The following is a 22,477-nucleotide window of genomic DNA, read 5'->3' as shown; positions in this document are numbered from 1 at the left end:
GACGAAGTTTAAAATTTAGCTTCTTAATCACGTTTATTTGAAAGTAGTGAATACAAAGAAGTTTTCTGGTAAGTTTTAGATCAAAATGTTTTATAGAAAAAAAAATAGTGCAACTTATAATGTATAATGTATAGTATAACGCTAATTTTTTGAGGGACAGACAATCTAGGTCTAATTTCTCACCTTTAGTACTATCCTTGGATTATAAGCTTTCATTTGACACCTCATTTGTCATTCTACCTAGTATAATGACGGAGAAGTAAACGTTCTTATTCTAATATGCTTGTAGGTACATTTAACATTGATTGAAATTATGAAAGAAATGGCATGGCAACACTGTGACGCACAAACATAAGATTCAGCTGTGCGTTACATAGGGTGCACTAATATACAAGATGTCCCAGAAGTGTTTACTTCATTCCACGATGTTTCTCGAAGGTATACAGCCAACTACAGGGTTTACCCTTTTTAAAGTTTTGATTTGTTTTTATACCAAATTGCAAATAAAAGGCAATAACCTTTTCATATTTGGCTGATTACGATTCTGACAACTGTCAGATTTAACTTAAATGCCATGCAATGATTCTCTACATTCTTAAAATCTTATATGACGTCAAAATTAATGCCACACTGAAAGACTGAGAACGTTAGATTTTAGTCTTATAGATATGTAATAGGTAAGTTCATTTTTTTCCGATTATAGCGCCATCAATCAACAACTAGAATAAATGTTATAAATGTGTATAATCACTGACGTACCTTTTCTTCTGTCACTTGTAACGCACTGAAAAATCCCCTGAGAAGCACCATACAACTCTTAATAGTCTCTTTATATTTACTGTATATGTATTAATTAATTTAGATACAGCATAATTACTGTAAGTAATTAAATAGTATAAACTATGTAAGTAGTATAAAGGTAGCTAAATTTTGATCTCATGGGCAGAGGATACTTGTACACAATTGGTCTGTTTTGGTTCTTCCTTTAGTGCTCTCTTTCTCTTTGAAGTATGGAAGTTCAAATCTAGGTTATATCAATTTTATATATGTATTATTGGTCCTCTGTTTTGATTATTTCAGAAACCGCTTACATAAAAATTGAATCGTTTATTTCAGAAAGGGGTCAAGTGACAAATCTTGACAAAATGAGTGCAAAAAATTAATTTTTTTTTCTTAAAAAATTAACAAGATATATTTTTAAAAATACAACACTTTTTGTCAAATACTCCAGGTTGTTAGGTAGAATTTTTATTTTATATAAAGTGATTGTTTGTTGAATGTAAACAGTGTGTAAACTTGATTTTCTCAAAAGTAGATACTTGTGACTTGACCCCTTTCTGAAATAAACGATTCAATTGGAGGACGCGCTCAGTCACCCTCTAAATCTAAATGATGGCTTTGAAACTTTTGATTGAACCTGAATATGTTTTAGTATAAACATTGATATGATGTTTATTTTAAGAATGTATTTCTTTATTTGTAGTACTCCAGTATGGATTTATTACCATATTCGTGACAGCATTCCCGTTAGCTCCACTACTAGCGCTAATCAACAACGTCCTAGAAATGAGACTGGACGCCAAAAAGTTCATAAAATATTACAGAAGACCAGTGCCTCAACGCGTCAAAAATATCGGAGTATGGTATTCCATCCTGGCGTTCATCGGCAGACTGTCAGTAGCTTCCAATGCGTTTATTATCGCGTTTTCATCACATTTTATTCCCAAACTAGTTTATAAGCTGAAGATTTCTGGAGACCATACCGAAGATGGGTTTTTGGAGCACAGTTTGGCATACTTCAATACCTCGCACTTTCCTGCTGGCTCGGAGCCTGCCCATCCAGCCTTTAACGTTTCTGTTTGTAGGTAAGTAGACTGTTGTCCTCTTTATACTAATTTACGTAACAAGTTCCGAAAGTGATCTTTTACGAGACGAGTAGGAAGTTTACAGGGCGAGCCGTAGGCAAGTGCTGAAATCCTGCGAGTCTCGTAAAATCACTTTTGGATCGTGTTACGTACAATATTTTTTCTGCAGCCGTTTTGTATGTTAAAAAGAATATATGGATAAACTTTACTTATGAACTGTTATTAAACACTTTAAAGTTACTGTCGTGTATTCAACATTAGAAAAATCTACTTATTATGAATATTAATAACACAATTATAACAATTATTTACATTGATATTGTTAGGAATATTAACAGAAGTGGCAGTATTGAAATTAGTGTTAGACGTGTCAGTACTTTTACTAATTTTTGAGATATTAATTTGGTTACGGCCATTTTCACACACACGAATCTTAAATGACAAGCATTTTCATAATAAAATACAAAGTTAATGTTATTGTCAAAGCCGTCGTTACCTAGCTACACAAAATCGTCCCGAAAATAAAAAAAAGCGTTCCAAAAGTGAAAAAATTAGTCCCGAAAGTAGCTAGTTTCGGTACGAGTTGTGTAAAATGGTACTTTCGATTTAATAAATCATACCGAAAATTTTATTTTCGGAACAGCTGCAGAAAAATGTTTTTACTGCTTATTTCGTCTTAAAAAGAAGATAGCAGCAGAAACTATAATAAACGAAAAGAAGATAATTCCTGATCACCAATTCGGGTTCCGCAATAAACATGGTACAGTAAAGCAAGTTCATAGATTGATAAATAAAATCATTAAGGACCTAAATAGGAAACGATATTGTTCAGCAGTATATTTCCGGCATTCGATAAGGCGTGACATTAAGGATTGCAAGTTAATTCAACTTCTATCCCCACTTTTAACTAAAATCATATCTGACAGACAGGCATCTAATAACAGAGTTGCATCTTATAAAGTTGGGCGTTCCACAAGGTAGCGTGCTTGGACCGATCCTGTACCTATTGTATACTGCAGACGTGCCATTAACACGACTTACTAATGTTACGACATTTGCTGATGATCCTGCCATTTTGGCGTCCCACATTGTTCCAACATCAGCCTCTAGGAACCTGCAAACTAGTCTAAACAAGGTCCAAAACTGGTTAAAAAGATGGCGTATTAAAGCAAATGGATTGAAATCAACACACGTGATGTTTTCCCTCCGCAAAGAAACGTGCCCTTCTGTTGAGTTTATTAATTGTCAACTCCCACAATCTGATAGCGCCAAATATCTCGGCATACACCTGGATCGACGACTGACTTGGACAAAACACATATTCACTAAGCACAAGCAACTTAACTCAATCTAAGAAACATGTATTGGCTCATCGCAGATCAAAACTCTCATTAAACAACAAAATATTCTACAAAACAATCTTGAAACCTGTGTGGATCTACGGCATCCAGCTAAGGGGAAACTGCTAGCAACTCCAACATATCCATCTTGCAAAGGTTTCAAAATAAAGTACTGCGAGCTCTTGTTGATGCTCTCTACTACGTTAAAAACGAAATCATTCAGCATGATAGCCTTTAAGAATCAATCAAAGAAGCCATACATTGTTTTAAAGAGGTCAATGAAGTAGAGATGTTGAAAAAGTATCTATACGTTACAAAGTACTCGTTACTTACGAATACCGAAAGTAACGATTACTATACAGAGAGGCAAATCGTTACTTTGATTACTCTGATTACTTCGTTACTTCGTACCAATCGTATCAGAGCGAGTAACGACTATTGTATCTACTTTGATTAGTCTGATTACTTCGTACCAATCGTATCAGAGCGAGTAACGACTATTGTATCTACAACCAGTACACTTGATTACTTTCTACCAATCGTATCTCAGCGAGTAAGGGACGGGACCGGTATTTTACGAGTGTTATCGAATATTGTTATTGGTATGAAGCGTTTTAAGGGTGTGAGGGCCAACTGAGAAATACGATTCTCGATATGATTACCGGTACTCAAATACAAAAGTAATCATAGTAATCAAATCATTTTTATCCCTTAAACAAATCGGTGAAGGTCGGTGTTTTGTTATATTGGAATACCTATACAAAATAACTACCTACAGAGAAATACGATTCTCGATATGATTACCGGTAATCAAATCATTTTTATCCCTTAAACAGATCGGTGAAGGTCGTTATATCGGAATACCTATACAAAATACCTACCTACTGAGTAATATCATTCTCGATATGATTACCGGTACTCAAATACAAAAGTAACAAAAGTAATCATAGTAATCAAAGTAACGAATACTGTAAATGATTACTTTATACAAAAGAAACGATTTGTAACGAATACTCGAAAGTAACTATAATCAACATCACTACAATGAAGTCCGTAAGCTAAAACGTCTACTACCATCCCACCTATCAATATCACAGACTTTGATTTAGATTTTTTTAGTAGTATTGAAATTAGTGTTAGACGTGTCAGTACTTTTACTAATTTTTGAGATATTAATTTGGTTACGGCCATTTTCACACACACGAATCTTAAATGACAAGCATTTTCATAATAAAATACAAAGTTAATGTTATTGTCAAAGCCGTCGTTACCTAGCTACACAAAATCGTCCCGAAAATAAAAAAAAGCGTTCCAAAAGTGAAAAAATTAGTCCCGAAAGTAGCTAGTTTCGGTACGAGTTGTGTAAAATGGTACTTTCGATTTAATAAATCATACCGAAAATTTTATTTTCGGAACAGCTGCAGAAAAATGTTTTTACTGCTTATTTCGTCTTAAAAAGAAGATAGCAGCAGAAACTATAATAAACGAAAAGAAGATAATTCCTGATCACCAATTCGGGTTCCGCAATAAACATGGTACAGTAAAGCAAGTTCATAGATTGATAAATAAAATCATTAAGGACCTAAATAGGAAACGATATTGTTCAGCAGTATATTTCCGGCATTCGATAAGGCGTGACATTAAGGATTGCAAGTTAATTCAACTTCTATCCCCACTTTTAACTAAAATCATATCTGACAGACAGGCATCTAATAACAGAGTTGCATCTTATAAAGTTGGGCGTTCCACAAGGTAGCGTGCTTGGACCGATCCTGTACCTATTGTATACTGCAGACGTGCCATTAACACGACTTACTAATGTTACGACATTTGCTGATGATCCTGCCATTTTGGCGTCCCACATTGTTCCAACATCAGCCTCTAGGAACCTGCAAACTAGTCTAAACAAGGTCCAAAACTGGTTAAAAAGATGGCGTATTAAAGCAAATGGATTGAAATCAACACACGTGATGTTTTCCCTCCGCAAAGAAACGTGCCCTTCTGTTGAGTTTATTAATTGTCAACTCCCACAATCTGATAGCGCCAAATATCTCGGCATACACCTGGATCGACGACTGACTTGGACAAAACACATATTCACTAAGCACAAGCAACTTAACTCAATCTAAGAAACATGTATTGGCTCATCGCAGATCAAAACTCTCATTAAACAACAAAATATTCTACAAAACAATCTTGAAACCTGTGTGGATCTACGGCATCCAGCTAAGGGGAAACTGCTAGCAACTCCAACATATCCATCTTGCAAAGGTTTCAAAATAAAGTACTGCGAGCTCTTGTTGATGCTCTCTACTACGTTAAAAACGAAATCATTCAGCATGATAGCCTTTAAGAATCAATCAAAGAAGCCATACATTGTTTTAAAGAGGTCAATGAAGTAGAGATGTTGAAAAAGTATCTATACGTTACAAAGTACTCGTTACTTACGAATACCGAAAGTAACGATTACTATACAGAGAGGCAAATCGTTACTTTGATTACTCTGATTACTTCGTTACTTCGTACCAATCGTATCAGAGCGAGTAACGACTATTGTATCTACTTTGATTAGTCTGATTACTTCGTACCAATCGTATCAGAGCGAGTAACGACTATTGTATCTACAACCAGTACACTTGATTACTTTCTACCAATCGTATCTCAGCGAGTAAGGGACGGGACCGGTATTTTACGAGTGTTATCGAATATTGTTATTGGTATGAAGCGTTTTAAGGGTGTGAGGGCCAACTGAGAAATACGATTCTCGATATGATTACCGGTACTCAAATACAAAAGTAATCATAGTAATCAAATCATTTTTATCCCTTAAACAAATCGGTGAAGGTCGGTGTTTTGTTATATTGGAATACCTATACAAAATAACTACCTACAGAGAAATACGATTCTCGATATGATTACCGGTAATCAAATCATTTTTATCCCTTAAACAGATCGGTGAAGGTCGTTATATCGGAATACCTATACAAAATACCTACCTACTGAGTAATATCATTCTCGATATGATTACCGGTACTCAAATACAAAAGTAACAAAAGTAATCATAGTAATCAAAGTAACGAATACTGTAAATGATTACTTTATACAAAAGAAACGATTTGTAACGAATACTCGAAAGTAACTATAATCAACATCACTACAATGAAGTCCGTAAGCTAAAACGTCTACTACCATCCCACCTATCAATATCACAGACTTTGATTTAGATTTTTTTTTTTTTTTTTTTTTTTATTTGTGACTTTAGCACTTAGCTATTTAGCCAGATACAACTTGATAATAATTAATACTAATACAAAAAAACTATTAAACCTAATACAAATGATTAAAAAGAAAAACATATTATTCTAATTTACTTAATACTAAATAAAAAAGTGTCTATCTATACCTACTATTGCAAACAGATCAAAATAGTCAAAAGAAAAAAAAAACCTCTTAAAAATTACTAAAAGACATTACTATAAATAGGGAAAAGGAGGGAAAATAAACAATTGGGTAAAAAAAAAGGTTAACGAGATTGGCTAAAATTGATTACAGACATACATTTGTACTATGTATAAATTTGATTAGACAATCATATACTCTTTTGTCATTAGTAGCCAATAGGTTATTTATTTGGTACGGAGGAAATATTTGCAGCGTTTGCAAGCTGCTTAAAAGAGTTCCTGTATGCTGAATATATTTGGAACAGTTAAAAAAGATATGATTAAGATCTCCTTGTTCTTGACATGTTTCACATAAGTCTGAATTGTAAATTTTTATTTTAGCAAGATGAGTAGGATAACAAGCATGACCAAATCTCAATCTTATTAAGGTTGTTATATATTTACGGATGTTACTAAATTTCTTAAACCATCTCGAATTTGGAATTTGTGGTTGTATATAAATATATTGTGTTGTTGAATGGTTACAAAAAGTTTGCCAATAAGTTTTCCAACGATCTATTTGATTTCTTTTAGAGATACAAAAAGTGTCAGGAATACAAATTCTCTCCTCTGGTACAATTTCAGCTGAAGAGGTTATTGCAGCTTTAGCTAAAGAATCAACATGCTCATTATATTTTATACCAACATGAGCTTTTACCCAAATAAAATTAGTAGTTTTATTTTTATTTTTAAGCTTGACAAGCATGTTCTTAATTTGGTAAATGAAAGGATTAGAATTATAATTGGGTAATTTTGAATTTTTGAGAGATAATAAAACTGACAATGAATCGGATATTATTAACACTGAATTATTGTTTAAACTATCGAAATATATCAAGGATTCAAGAATTGCAATTGCTTCTGCACTAAAAATTGAGCAATTAGAAGGTAATTTGAACATTTTTTCTGTTGACTTAGATGGAATGTAGAAAGCACATCCGGTCCCTTCCGATGTTTTGGATGCATCTGTATAGATTACAGTTGCTTTGGGCCATTTGTCTATACAGGAATTCAAGGTGCATGAATCTAATAATGAACTATTATAATATGTAGGTATATGTATATCAGGTTCATAAAAAAATGCGAAATAGTCGTTAGTATCAAGGTTGTTGATATTGTTGATATACTTATTGTTGCACATGGTTCTAAAGGCTGTACACAGGGTTGGTGTATTTTTATGAGTCCAGTAACTGTTTGTTAGATCATCTGTGTTTAGTGAGCTTATGCTAGAATATAATGAATTATTGATACATGCAATTTTCACAACAAATTTTTCACTCAGATAATCTCTTCTAAAATTCAAGGGAGGTTCTAAAGCTTCAACATGCAATGGTGCTATTGGAGTAGACTTCATTGCTCCCATACAGATACGTAGAACAGTACGTTGAAATACATCAATTTTATTTAAAATTTGTTTACTTGCTGATCCATAAAGTATACATCCATAGTCCAGAATAGATCTGATGTAAGATTTGTAAAATAGTAAAGCTGTTTCTACATCAGCTCCCCACCAAGTTTTAGAAATGGATTTTAAAAAGTTTAGACCTTTATTGCTTTTGTCAAGCATATACTCGATGTGTAATTTCCAAGTTAGCTTTTGATCTAGTAACATGCCTAGATACTTTATTGACTTGCAGAAATTTAAAGTTTGGCCATTTAATAAAATAGTATTTGTGTTAGGAATATTATGTTGTGAAAAAATACACACATTAGATTTACTAGTGGATAAATTAAAACCATTTTCACAAAACCATTTTGAGAAATATTCATGTAATTTTCTTAAGATTGTAAGGGAGGGTTCATATTTTGTCCTTTCTGTATATATGAGGAAGTCATCCGCATATTGGATTGTTTTGTAAGTAATACTTGGTGCATTAAGGCTATGAAAATCAGCCGTATACAAATTAAAAAGAAAAGGGCTTAAGACTGATCCCTGAGGTAATCCCCAACTATTATAACGTGGTCCAAGAAGTTCATTTTTATGGTTTCTAACGTATAGGCGTCTATCAGTGTAGAAATTAAGAATAGTTTGTGCTAGTTTTATGGGTATTTGAAACTGATTGATCATTTTGTCTTTTAATCGAGGTAAACACACACTGTCATAAGCGCCTTCTATATCTAGTGATAAAGTAGGCAAATAATTATTTCTAGAAAAATTACCCTGTATGTCCGCTACAAGTGTAGCTAAAGCATCTAAAGCTCCACATCCTCGTCTGTATCCAAATTGATTGTTTGGTAGTAACTTTTTAGTATGGACCCACCATTCTAGTCTGTTTTTTAACATACGTTCCAAAGTTTTAAATACACACGAAAAAAGAGAAATGGGTCGATAAGATTCGGCTGAATTTGGATCTTTTGTAGGCTTTAGAATCGGAATAACAATTATGTCTTTAAAAATATTTACGTCAGAATTGTCTTGAACTATACGATTAAAAAGGTCCAATAGAAAATGTTTTGTTACTTCTGGAAGGTTTAAAAGCATGGAGTATTTGATATGATCGTATCCTGGACTATTATCTTTACGATTATTTATAGCGAAAATTAGTTCATTGTAAGTAAAAGGTTTTAAGAGAAAATGATTTTTATCAGCTGGGGTTGATGCTATGGAGCTGGGAATTATTTGAGGGTTCGCAGTTGGGGGTGCAACTTTAATAAGAAAGTCATCCATCCATTTCTGATCTAAAGATTTTATGTTTGATAGCGGTTTTCTGTAAAGTTTTTTAGCTTGATTCCAAAGAGTTGTAGCGGATGTATTTTTATTGAGCGAAGAGACCCATTCAATCCAATGCTTTTTGGCTATACTTTTTAATGTTTTTTTGGTTCTAGCTGCAATCTCCTGATATTGAACATAATTTTCAAAATTACTTTTTTTCTTGTAATTTATTAGAGCCAATTTTCGTTGTTTGATAATATTGTCACAATCAATATTCCACCAAGGGGGTGGGTGCCTTTTACATTTATAAGGTTTATATTGGGGTATAGCTGCTCCCGCAGCCGTATTTATATTATTTATGAAGAAGGAGTACTTATCAATTAGATTATCCGAGTGAAAATTGTTTGTATCGTGTAAATTTTGAATAGTAGAGGTATATAACGCCCAATTGGCTTTTTTAATATTCCATTTATTTTTAGGAGATATTTCATTTTCATTAATTGCAAAAAGAAGTTCTATAGATATGACATAGTGATTTGATCCTAGAGTGTCAGGAATGACATTCCAAGATGTCTTGTTAACCAATTCAGGTGAACAAAAAGTTACATCGACAGCCGAATCTTGTTGATCAGGACGTCTCAAAATTGTAGGTTCGCCATTATTTAAAACTGTTAAATTTAAATCATCTGCGACATTTATAAGTTGTGACCCTATGGTATCATTATTACGACAACCCCATATAGAGTGGTGTGCATTAAAGTCACCACCTATAATTAAAGGACCCTCAAATTGTTCAAAAATTTTAGTCCAATCGTCATATTTTGTTTGTATTTTTGGAGGTTTATAAATAGATAAAAAATTTAACAATAAAGTTCCATATTTAACTTGGATAGCACACACTAAAATATTTTCATTGTAATTTATATTGATTTTATGTTCAACAAAACGAAGAGATTTGTGTACCAAAATTGCCACACCAGCGTAGCCATCGTTTCTGTCATTGCGGACTATATTGTAACCACTAAAACTATATTTTTGATTTCTTTTGAACCAAGTTTCACTTATAATAGCAATGTCAATATTTTTATCATAAAGAAATTGTACCAGACTATTTTTGTTAGCTATAGCAGAACGTGCATTCCATTGCATTATATTTAAATTGCGTGTTTTGGGCATTTTATTGGTTTTTCAAAGTATCCTCCAATACCTGTTCTATGCTACTTGTAATTAATTTAATATCAATAGGTTGTCTATTGTTACTTGAAAGAATTTTATTTAAAAAATCCACGATAAAAATGGATAGGTTGCTAGCTATACTACTCTTCTTGGTTTCCAAACAAGCGTAGTTTGGTTTATTTGAATTTATCGGCAAAGGTTGTGAAGGTCCAAAGGAGAATGGAAATAATGGTTCATGGATAGGTGACTGGATAGTGGGAGAGTTTGATTTTCTCTTCTTTTTCATTGGAGGACTAAAGCTTACAGGATTGGGTTGGGAAAGGAAATTATTTTGATTGCAATTGGTATTTTTAGGAATTTGATTAGGTTGTGATAATGACATACGATGGTTGTTAGGAAGAACAGGAAAATTTTGGTCATAATTTGTTAGCGGTGAAAAAGAGTTGTGATTTACTAGACTGGATACGGAGTTTTCAGAAATTTCTTTAGCTTCTTTAAAGGAGGTTTTTTGCTGTATCATTATATTTTTAATTTTTTTTTGATTATCGTAAGAGGGACACTTTTTTGAGATAGAAACATGATCTTTGCTTTTACAGTGTATACAAAAAGTTAAATTTTTATCACAATTATGTTTATCGTCTTTAATTTCTCCACAATTGATACACTTTTCTTCAGTACTGTTACACTGCTTAGATACATGCCCAAATTTAAAACATTTGAAGCATTGGATCACTCTTCCTACAAATTGTTCGACAGGAAAAAAGACTCTATTAAAAGCTACTCGATCAGGTAAAATATTCCCCTCAAAAGTAACAACAATAGTTTTTTTTGGTACAAATTCAACTGTTCTGTCTTCTTTTTGGACTTTTCTATTTAATCTGTAGATATTAGTGACGCGTGAGTGTGATTCTATATTTTCCATAAGATAGTTGATATCGTAACGAGTATCAACATCTCTTACTAACCCTTTAATTTCAAGTAAGTGATTTGGAATAAATGCTTTTAAATTTTCTGACTTTAGGAGGGGATGTTTAACTAAATTATTTGCTTCTAATAATGATTTTAATAAAACCTTAATCCGGTTTCGGCCTATACTCTTAATTTCCAAAATATTATTAAGTTTAAATTTTTTAAAAAGGATATGGGCAACTGTCATTGCATGCAATTTTCCTACATTATTTTCAGTGCTTTCTATGTATACCAAAATATTTTGTACATTGTACTTATCTGAAAGAATATTGAAAGTTTTCGGTTCCAACTGCTTTGTTTTCTGGAGGTTACTATCACTTGGATTATTACTAGTAACACTTGAAATTAAAATACTGTTATCCATATCAGCATCTGTCGTCACAAAAGACGTCGGTTGTGTAGTTTTGTCCCCCATCGGGGACCGATATTTATTAGTTGTCAGAATACACTTGTCTTCTTAATTAACTTTTCACTAAAATTTTAAAGTTTACCTATATAAATAGGTATACAATTTTATTCACTGACAAAAACTGTTACTTTTTCAACTCGTATGAAAGTTTAAATAATACTTTTTGAGCTAAAAATGTTAATTTTTACTAAGAGTAGATTTTACTTCGTACTATCAGTTTGAAGTTTAAAACGTCAATGGATTTAGATTTTAAATGTTTATAAATTCACACAAACAATGTTTAACTTGACATTTGTAGTATTTGATTGAACGAAACACTTTGTTCTTTATTTTGATCTTTTGATTTCTTTCCTAGATACAACGAATACAGAAACCACTACAGCTTTGACGACGAGACTCGGTACAAAAGACCTCTGATCTACTGGCACATCCTGGCAGCACGTCTGGCCTTCATCGTGGCTTACCAAAACTTGGTAAGCTTTGTGATGACAGCTGTCCAATGGATGATACCGGACATCAGCAGGAAGCTGAACGACAGAATCAAGCGGGAAGCCTACAGAACGAATGAAATAATTATTCACAATGAAACTCAAAGGGCGAGACAAAGAAAGGAGTCCAGTAAGTATTTATTTTTGTTTTTATAAATTTATTTTGGTATTTTTGTGTGGTAGAACGGTTTTCAGGGTGGTGGTAGAATAACCACGGTTTTTGTAGCATGTCTTTTTTGAGTTCACTTATCTCGTGGATCATTTTATTATGGAATTATTTAGAATTTACTTCTGTTAATGGAAAAATATGGAACATATTTGACAACATATTCAGAAGTCAGTGGAAAGAAAAATATGTACGAGAACAAAAGTTGAAATGATTTGTTTTCGTACACAGACGTAAAGGCCCAAAGGGGGGCCAAAGTTGTTGAAATTAACTGAAATGAAGATAAAATGCGAGCCATAGAAGATGGATTTGCCGATGAAAATATCAAATCATGGAATATAAAGAATAATATCAATATTCCAAACTATAGGATAAAAATCAACGAACTGTCAATACTGATCGAATGGGCATAAAGCGAATTTAATGCGGCCAAGATGAGAGAGCATAGTCAGTGAAGAGTGGAAGATAATCGCCATCTTTCGTAAACAAAAAAATTGATAGTGGTAGTCAGGGTTGCCAAATTGCGGTATTTTCCCACATTTTGGAGTAATTTGAAAGCGTCTAGGGGAATTTTTCTAAACAGACATGGTTGGGAATTTTTTTGGGGGGGGGGGGGAATTATGGAAGATTTTAAAGGGTCATGGTAAATTAAATTTGCGAATATATATGTACATAAAACTGTATATTATACTCTCATATAATCGAAGACGATAGGACCTATGAATTATTTCCAGTTCTCTCTGTTGATAAGTAGTATAATTTTGGTTTACTGTTCTCCACATTTGACTACTAATTTATTAAAATGCGGCAAAAATTTTAATTTGAGGGATTTGAGCTTCAATTTGAGGTAATTTCAGTTTCTAGTGGGGGATTTATAAAATCACATCTGGCAACTCTGATGGTAGTTGTAGCAAATTTTCCATGACAAATTTTTTGTCTCTCTAGGACCTCTCTCTTGTATGTTGGCCGCAATCTCGCTTCACTGTTTGAATGGGACGGGGCCATTGCATCAGTATTGACAGTTCGTTGTTAGAGATACAAACAGAAACGAAGTAAAATGACCAGTTTTAATTTCAAGATTAAAATGTCGATACAAAACTGTGTTTTTTTGTTTACATATTTCTATAGAAGCGGCTTTATGATTTTTAGTAAAATTCCAATTCATCACACAGGAATTACTGTAAATATCATCCACATTTATATGGTGCTAATTACAAATACCTGGAAACTCTGATAAACGAGAAAGAATAAATAATCAAAGGATTGAGATCGAAAGACGTATTGAAATTTCTAGGTTCATTTTCATAAAAATAAAGAAACTGTTTACTAATCGTGATATCAGTCTGTATATACCAATAAGAATGGCAAGAACATAAATGTGTTTAGTACCTATTTGTACGACGTGAAAGCATGGGCTCTCAAACACAACAAAATAAAAAGCAGTGAGAGTTTCGAGATGTGGTGCTATCGACGAAAGATAAGAAGTCACAATTGAAGAAATATTATGGCGAATGGACAAAAGGCCTGAAGTATCACTTACCATAAAAAAGAAAAAATAGGAATAATTGGGACATCGAATGCGGGGACAAAAATACAGATTCCTACAGAATATAATGCAGGGAAAGATTGAAGAACAGTGGAATCCGGACTGAAGAAGAATGTCATGGACGAGATATCTCGAGTGTAATAGAGTGGTTGGGTTGCACTACAAACGAATTGTTTAGAACAGCTGTAAACAAAGTTCGAATAGCCTTGGGTATATCTAATCTCCGATAGGGGAGGAACAGAAAGAAGATGGAAGTGGCTCATATTGTATTCCAAGACAATTAATTTTAACAGATAAAGAAGTATGCAGACATAGAACGCAACAACCATACCATGACTAAGATAATCGAGGAAAAAAGAAGAATGCTTTCAGGATAGGAATAATGTTATATAGTATATTTTTTTAAGGAATTAAGAATGAAGAAATTGAAGACCACTTCTGTGAAAGAAACTTGTGAATCTCTAGCTTAATTAACAGAAATTATATAATCGTCTGTGACTCCACAAAATGCCTGGTAAGACCTCTTAACGCATTTTTCTCTATGAGTATTCAAAGAAGACATATAAAAGAGAGTTTATTATCAATTCTTAAGACAGAGACGACGAAATATTTAACAAGTGTTCTAGAATATTATTGATACAGCGTATTTTTACTACTTTTTGCACTTTTCTTATATTCCCTTGACGGAACATTATATAAATAATTATTTTTCAATGTTTTATTTTATTCGATTATTTAAGGAGACGAATTTTTTTAGACAGCAGCGCAAGCACATTACCGGAATCAAAAATTGACCCCCAAACAGGCATTCCACATTTCGATGTAATGCCCAATATAATTTAACTGTTTTTGTGGTAGTAAATTTGGTAAGGTGATCATTATATCGGGCAAACTCGCTTTACATTGTACAAACTGCTTTCATAACATAGGGCTGGCTTTATTATATACAAATACAACTTAGTTGCTAAGTTAAGCTATGAAAAGGGGCGCAAATAATGTTAATTACAATTGGGTGCTTAAGGCGTAGATTTTTTATAGATCATGATTCAATTGGTAAATTTATTAGGTAGGTACATAAATCAAAATAAAACTAACATTAAGCTGTTCTTAATAGGTGATATATTATTTATTTAGCGTTGAATTCAGTACTATGGCAAAAAATATAAGACCGGAAACGAAAAAAAAAAAAGAATATAATATAATACCATATTAAAACCAGTAATCGTCTATAGCTCAGAAGTGTGGCAGCTATCACAAAAACTTAAAGGTAACCTATTGGCAGTTGAAATGGATTTTTGGAGGAGAGCAGCGGGGAAAGTCTAGATTAGAACATGTTAGAAATGAGGACATAACGAGACAAATGAAAGTACAAAGAGCAATTATAGAAGACATCAAAAAACAACAACTAATATGGTACGGACATATTAGATGTATGGGGGAAGAAAGACTAGCAAAAAAATATTAGAATGGGTACCATTAGAAAAAAGAAAACTAGGACGACCACCAACAACATGGATCTAAGGAATCTCAAAAGCAATGTCAGCAAGAAATATATCTGAAGAAGACTGGCAGAATAGACAGGCTCGGCGAACGGTAACCCAACGGCGTGATACGCTGCGAACGGGATATATATATATATATATATATATATATATATATATATATATATATATATATATATATATATATATATATATATATATATATATATATATATATATATATATATATATATATATATGTGCTTTCTGTTGTTTTCCGGGTTTGACTCCGCGTTGAATAATTTTGGTTTTGATAAAAACCATTATTTTGACGTTTCGGCAAGATCTCACTTGCCATTGTCAAGTCAGGTAGTTCCGCTTCTCGCTGCTGCTTGAAGTAAAACTTTTGAAGTAAAAAAGTTTTACTTCAAGCAGCAGCGAGAAGCGGAACTACCTGACTTGACAATGGCAAGTGAGATCTTGCCGAAACGTCGTCAAAATAATGGTTTTTATCAAAACCAAAATTATTCAACGCGGAGTCAAACCCGGAAAACAACAGAAAGCATATATATATATATATATATATATATATATATATATATATATAGCATATATATATATATATATATATATATATATATATAGTATATATATATATATACTATTTATTTATTGAGCGTATGGTTTTTGGGTACATAATTATCAGGTTCTGAGTGGTAAATTGAAAGTAGCAAGTCTTTCAGTTATGTAGGGCGTATTGTTGTTCGAAACTATTCATGAATTTACTTGATTGTTTTCTAGAGCTTAGGCGATTTTTGTTCGGTTTTCAATATAACGAAATGTCGCTTAGTACTGGGAGTTTTTGTGTTCTCATGGTGTTATTTAAGGGCCTCAACCATTTCTATAATACTTAGTTGCAGAAAAAAACGAGAGTTATGGCTGAATGGTCTATGTCAATATGATCCACATAGTTTCTGGATCAACCATTTCTATAATACTTAGTTGCAGAAAAAAACGAAAGTTATGGCTGAATGGTCTATGTCAATATGATCCACATAGTTTCTGGATAATGTTTCTGATCTTTAACTTTTTATTAAGTTTAGTTAGTATCTCTTTATGGCACAATGTTCTGTCTAAAGTGTTTTGGACATTCTTCTTCTTTAAGTGTTGTTCTCGTGGTCTAAACCTACTTGTTCAATTGGAAGAGCTTTATGTACAATTGCAGATAAGTAAATATACAATTTCTTAGATACAATTTTGTTCTTTCGAACTCTTTTTCTTTGTATCAGGTTTTGATACCTAAATAAGATATTTAAAGGGAAAACGAAAAAAAAACAGACAGCTATTATTTAATTGTATTTACATCTATCTGACACAGCATGATAAGATAATGGAAATTATCAAGATTATGATACTAAACATAATCTAATTTAACCTTCCTAATAAATCGTTTAACCTGATTGGTGGATATATTGAACGCTATAACTTCAGAAATTTCGGGAATTTTAACACAGCTGACTAACTGTACTAATACTCTAACTACGCATTTACAGAAATATAACCGTTTTAACGGAAAAACTAGGCAGACAATTTTTTAATGGCATTTTTCTAAAGTTTCGAGGAGATTTTTTTTTTCAAATTCAGTCCTAATATTCTTCTAAGGTTTCTAAGCATACTTTTTTATATTCTCTGGATTTTCTTCTTTTAGGGATTTTCTTTTTATTTAAAATTAATCTGCTAATATCTTTAACCAACTGCTTTTGCACCAAATAAATATAATTCTTCTCATTTATTACCTGAAACATTTTCTACTTCTTTTTAATTCTCTAACATCTTTTTATCTATCTCTTTTGTCGACATCAAACTGTAAGTGTACTTACCTTTTGGGATGTGCAAATTTTCTGCAACCCAATTTAGTATTCTGTGAGTAAGCAAAGTTATATCACAGTGTATTTCCTTGGCTCCTAGTGGTATGTCGATTTTGCCTATTTTGTTGAAAATGCTTAAGCAGTATTTATCCTGGTTTTTTAGACTGCTTTTAGGATATCCTCATCTGGTGACCCACGCTACCTACTGAGTTTTGACCAGTTTCCTCGGTTCCTGCCTTCGTGTCAAATTTTCATGCTACCTAGTGTCACTTCTATTCCCAATATAATCTGTTGATCATTACAATGTCTGCATATTCTGGGTATAGCATTGCAATACTTTTTTATGCAGTTGGTAAAAATTACACCAACGTTTTTTCTTTATGGCCTTGATTTTTTTTCGAATATTTTGACTTAAAAGCTATCCATGGTACCTAGATCAAATTATTATGTAGTTGCAGAATAACAGGGCATTTTTGTTTTCCGTTTCTCTTCCATCTGCTGCGTTCACTATATGTCGGAATGTCCCTGAATACACAGTGTGACCTACATTGATTAAATTATGCAACATAGTACATACAATAGTATATTATTCAACGAGCATGTAATGATGGCTATTACTCACAATGATGAAGTAGAATACTATACTTTTACTACGACCTTTTTTATTTAGATTAATAGAAAAATATAATTATCAACTACCAACTACTAACATTATTTAAAATCGAAAACTTTATTTTTCATAAGAAAACATATTTTATATAACTATGGCAACACTGTTAGAATTACCCTTCTTGAGTTATGAAACAGTTGTCATTAGTGTCATAATGGCGGTGGTTTTTAAAAATAAGACATATTTTAATGCAATTACATGAAAAAGAACGTTTGCTCCCAATAAAAATCTATTGTACAATCAACAGTAAGTGAAACAGCATTCATTGATATAAATTTCATATTCGTAAACCCTTTTACGGAATTCGTTATACCTTTGTTTATTAGTCCTGTCGCCAGGGGGGGTACAACGGCCTCCTTAATTCAGATGGACTTACCCAAGTTTTTTTATGTACTTTGACCCGTAGAACACGAATTTTTTGGGTAACGGTTGATCCGGATGTCGATAAGTTTGTTATAAACAAAGAACTTGAGGAATTACATAACAGCGATTTTTTGCAAAACAAAACATTTTTTTGTATTTTTTGGGTGATTCTCAGCAAAAAATGGTCCTACAAGTTTTTTCGTAGGATGCATAGTTTTAGAGATAAACGCGGTTGAACTTTCAAAAAATCGAAAAAGTGCAATTTTTGAACCCGAATAACTTTTGATTAAAAAATAAAATAGCAATTCTGCTTACTGCATTTGAAAGCTCAAGTCAAATTGTATCGGTTTTGATTATTTGCATTGCTAAAAATTAAGTTTTTATTTGTTAAACAAAGCCATAAACACATAGTGTTTCCCGTGGCCAATGCATGCGATTTAATGTACGTAATCTACGTAGAAATTGTGTGTATGCGCGTCTACTCGTTCGATTTCAAATGGGAAATGCATTGAAAACATCATTCAATCACTATGTGATTATAGCTTTGTTTAACAATAAAAAAATTAATTTTTAGCAATGAAAGTAATCAAAACCGATAGATTGTGATTTGAACTTTCAAATGCGGTAAGCACAATTGCTATTTTATTTTTCAATCAAAAGTTATTTGGGTTCAAAAATTGCAATTTTTCGATTTTTTGAAAGTTCAACCGCGTTTATGTCGAAAACTATGCATCCTACGAAAAAACTTGTAAAAATATTTTTTGCTTAGAATGACCCAAAAAATACAAAACAATGTTTTGTTTTACGAAAAATCGCTGTTATGTGATTCCTCAAGTTCTTTGTTTATAACAAACTTATCGACATCCGGATCGACTGTTACCCAAAAAATTCGTGTTCTACGGGTCAAAATACTTAAAAAAACTTGGGTAAGTCCATCTGAATTAAGGAGGCTGTTGTACTCCCACTGGCGACAGGACTATATGTTTACCTTTTAATAACGTCAATCTTAAAATGTCAAATTTTGAAATTTAAACGTAAAAAATATACTAACCCATTGTTACAGTTACCAGTCCCTTAAACATTTTTCGAATTTAATTGTTGATATAAATTACAATGATTATTTTATTAAATAAACAAGTTTAAGTAATTTTATTTGCTAATAATAAGTATGTTAAAAGTGTCATGCACCACTTGAATCTAACTTCAACCCGTGAGTAATGACCCGTGAGTAACTTCAGCCCGTGAGTAATGAACTATTACTCACGGGTAAAGTAATGGGCGTTATTATCCTATTCAAAAATAGTCAATAATGAGCATATTATTAAAAGGTCGTAGAAAAAGAATATTTTCTGATCTTCTTTTTTAAGACCTTTTTTTCCTGCGAAATATCATATGACTGGGTGTATAGTAGGGCTCAGAACAAGAAATATCTAACAAAATAGTTTCGAAAGTTGTAAAATGTGCATTTTTTGACAGAAAAAAAACCAAGAAATCATTTATACCTATATGCAAGTGCTTATGCCCATTCGAAGCTTAAGTGGCAGTCATTTCTTTAACGATATTATGATGAGTTTTGTTAGAAGTAGAATAGGTACAGAGATGACCAACACTGTATATTTTTTTACTTTATATCGTAATACTTATGATTTTATGAGTAAGTATACTTACTATACTTATGATTTTATTAATTAACTCCGCCTGTGGTGACAAATGGGTGAATCGAGTAGCTCAGGAGTCACCACTGCCGGTCCTAAGCCCGGATAAAGGAGGAAGGTTGGTCAGTGGGCTGACAACCCACTCCCGGAAAAAACACACTGTTACGAAACCTGAACATTTGCCTCGGAATACAGGACGGAACTTTCGGAAACGACTCAAGCTACGAAACATGGACTATGCATTTGGAAACTGGAATGTGAGGACGCTAAATAGACCAGGAGCTCAAACCGCACTTCTGCAAGAACTAAAAAGATATAAGATCATGATTACTGCTCTTCAGGAGACAAGATGGCTGGGGAAAGGTGTCAGGGACACTAAAACGCACACAATTCTATATAGTGGGAAGGAACAAGGAAGCAAAGAATGTGGAGTCGCATTTGTGGTGGATAATGATTTTAAGTCAAAAATTATCGACTTCCAGGCAGTCAGTGAAAGGATATGTAAGTTGAGAATTCGCACCCACTTCTTCAACCTAACAATGATAAACATTCACTGTCCAACAGAAGATCAAGAGCAACATACAAAGGAAAGCTTTTACCAACAGCTGGAGATAGTATATGATAATGCGCCAAAAAATGACATCAAGATTATAATGGGTGATATGAATGCTAAAATAGGCAAGGAACCGCAGTTCTATGGCACAATAGGAAAATACTCTCTGCACAATGAAACAAGCGAGAATGGGGAGTTTTTGATAAATTTTGCCACCAGTAAAAACATGGTTATAAGTTCCACATGCTTCCCACATAAAGGCATACACAAAATGACATGGATTTCACCAGATGGAACCACAACCAATCAAATTGACCATGTGCTGATAGACAAAAGGGCAGCCAGTAGTATCTCCGATGTGAGAACACGACGAGGAGCATGCTGTGGATCAGACCATCTTTTAGTACAAACCAAATTTAGATGCAGAGTTAACAGCAAAAGAAACGAAAGACAACAAAGAACAAACAAACTGGACCTGGAAAAACTGAAGATTCGGGAATGTAAAGAGAAGTTCGAACAAGAAGTCGCAAATGAGTTAAGGACGCTAGAACTGCACTCCATAGAGGGCAAATGGACTAATATCAAAACAGCACTACTGACAGCAGCAGCGTCCACCCTGGGAAACAAGAAAAAGGAGAGAAGAGCAGCATGGTTTGATGACAAGTGCAGACAAGCAATCGAGGAAAGAAATGAAGCACACAAAATGTACATAACAAGAAGAACACGGGAAAGACGAACATTATTTGAAGTCTCAAGACGGAAAGCAGACAAGACATGTAGAAATAAAAAGAGAGCCTATGAAAATGGACAAATAGAAAAAATGGAAGAACATTTCAAAAACAACGAAATTAGAGGGGCTTACGAATACCTAAAAAAGATAAAAAGTGGGTATAAACCTCAAACAAGTCTATGTAAAGATGAAAGTGGGCAAATAATCAGTGACCAACAGAAAGTCACAGAAACCTGGAAGCATTATTTTCAGACACTACTTGGAACTCAAGTAGACATGGAAGATGAAATGGGTATGATCTACGTAGAAGAGAATGGAGTAGAAGCTCCAACCATAGAGGAAGTTTTCGAAGCCATTAAGGCCCAGAAAAACAATAAAGCTCCGGGAGTTGATGAAATACCAGTAGAACTATATAAGGTAGGTGGCGACCACCTAGCAAGTCACATCCACGCGCTCATCAGAGACGTATGGCAAGAAGAGAAAATACCCGACGACTGGAAGAAAAGTATAGTATGCCCGATCTATAAAAAAGGAGACAAACTCCAGTGCAAAAACTACCGTGGAATCTCTCTACTATGTACAGCATATAAAGTCCTCACGTATATTATAAACCAGCGGCTCCAACCACTAGCAGAAAATATTATTGGAGAGTATCAGACGGGTTTCCGACGGGGAAGATCGACATTTGATCAAATATTCACAGTAAAACAGATCTTGAGCAAAGCATGGGAACAGGATATTGATGTTCACAACGTGTTTGTAGACTTCAAACAGGCATACGACTCAGTCAAAAGAAACAAACTATACTATATATTGGCTGAATTGGCAATACCACACAAGTTAATAAGACTCATTAAAGCCACAATGGATGAAACTCAGGCATGTGTACGAATACAAAACCACCGGACAGACTTTTTTAACATTTCGCAGGGACTAAAACAGGGAGATGGGCTGGCCCCAACATTGTTTAACCTGGCACTGGAGTATGCGGTTAGGCAAATGCAAACTGGACGAGGAAATCTACTGACCAACCGAACGGTTCAACTGGCCGCTTATGCTGATGATATTAATATTATGAGTAGAACATCAACAGGAGCACAGGAAA

At 33.3% G+C, this 22,477-nt stretch overlaps 1 protein-coding gene across 8 annotated transcripts in view; it reads left to right on the top strand.

Moving 5' to 3' along the window:
- Positions 1-22,477, top strand: part of LOC126885870 (anoctamin-2-like) — a 106,516-nt gene that overhangs the window by 74,992 nt on the left and 9,047 nt on the right. For 7 of the 8 annotated variants that reach the window (XM_050652656.1, XM_050652691.1, XM_050652680.1 and 4 more), the window contains 2 exons: positions 1,484-1,865; positions 12,208-12,470. In XM_050652656.1, the coding sequence (XP_050508613.1) occupies positions 1,484-1,865; positions 12,208-12,470 (645 nt within the window). Of the gene's footprint in view, positions 1-1,483; positions 1,866-12,207; positions 12,471-14,809; positions 14,919-22,477 lie in introns of all 8 variants that reach the window. The other variant, XM_050652674.1, reaches the window with a different exon arrangement.

This window comes from Diabrotica virgifera, chromosome 1 (assembly GCF_917563875.1).
Source record: "Diabrotica virgifera virgifera chromosome 1, PGI_DIABVI_V3a".
NCBI lineage: Eukaryota > Metazoa > Arthropoda > Insecta > Coleoptera > Chrysomelidae > Diabrotica > Diabrotica virgifera.
The sequence above is the reverse complement of the archived record's forward strand: the minus strand, read 5'-3'. Positions and strand labels throughout refer to the sequence as shown.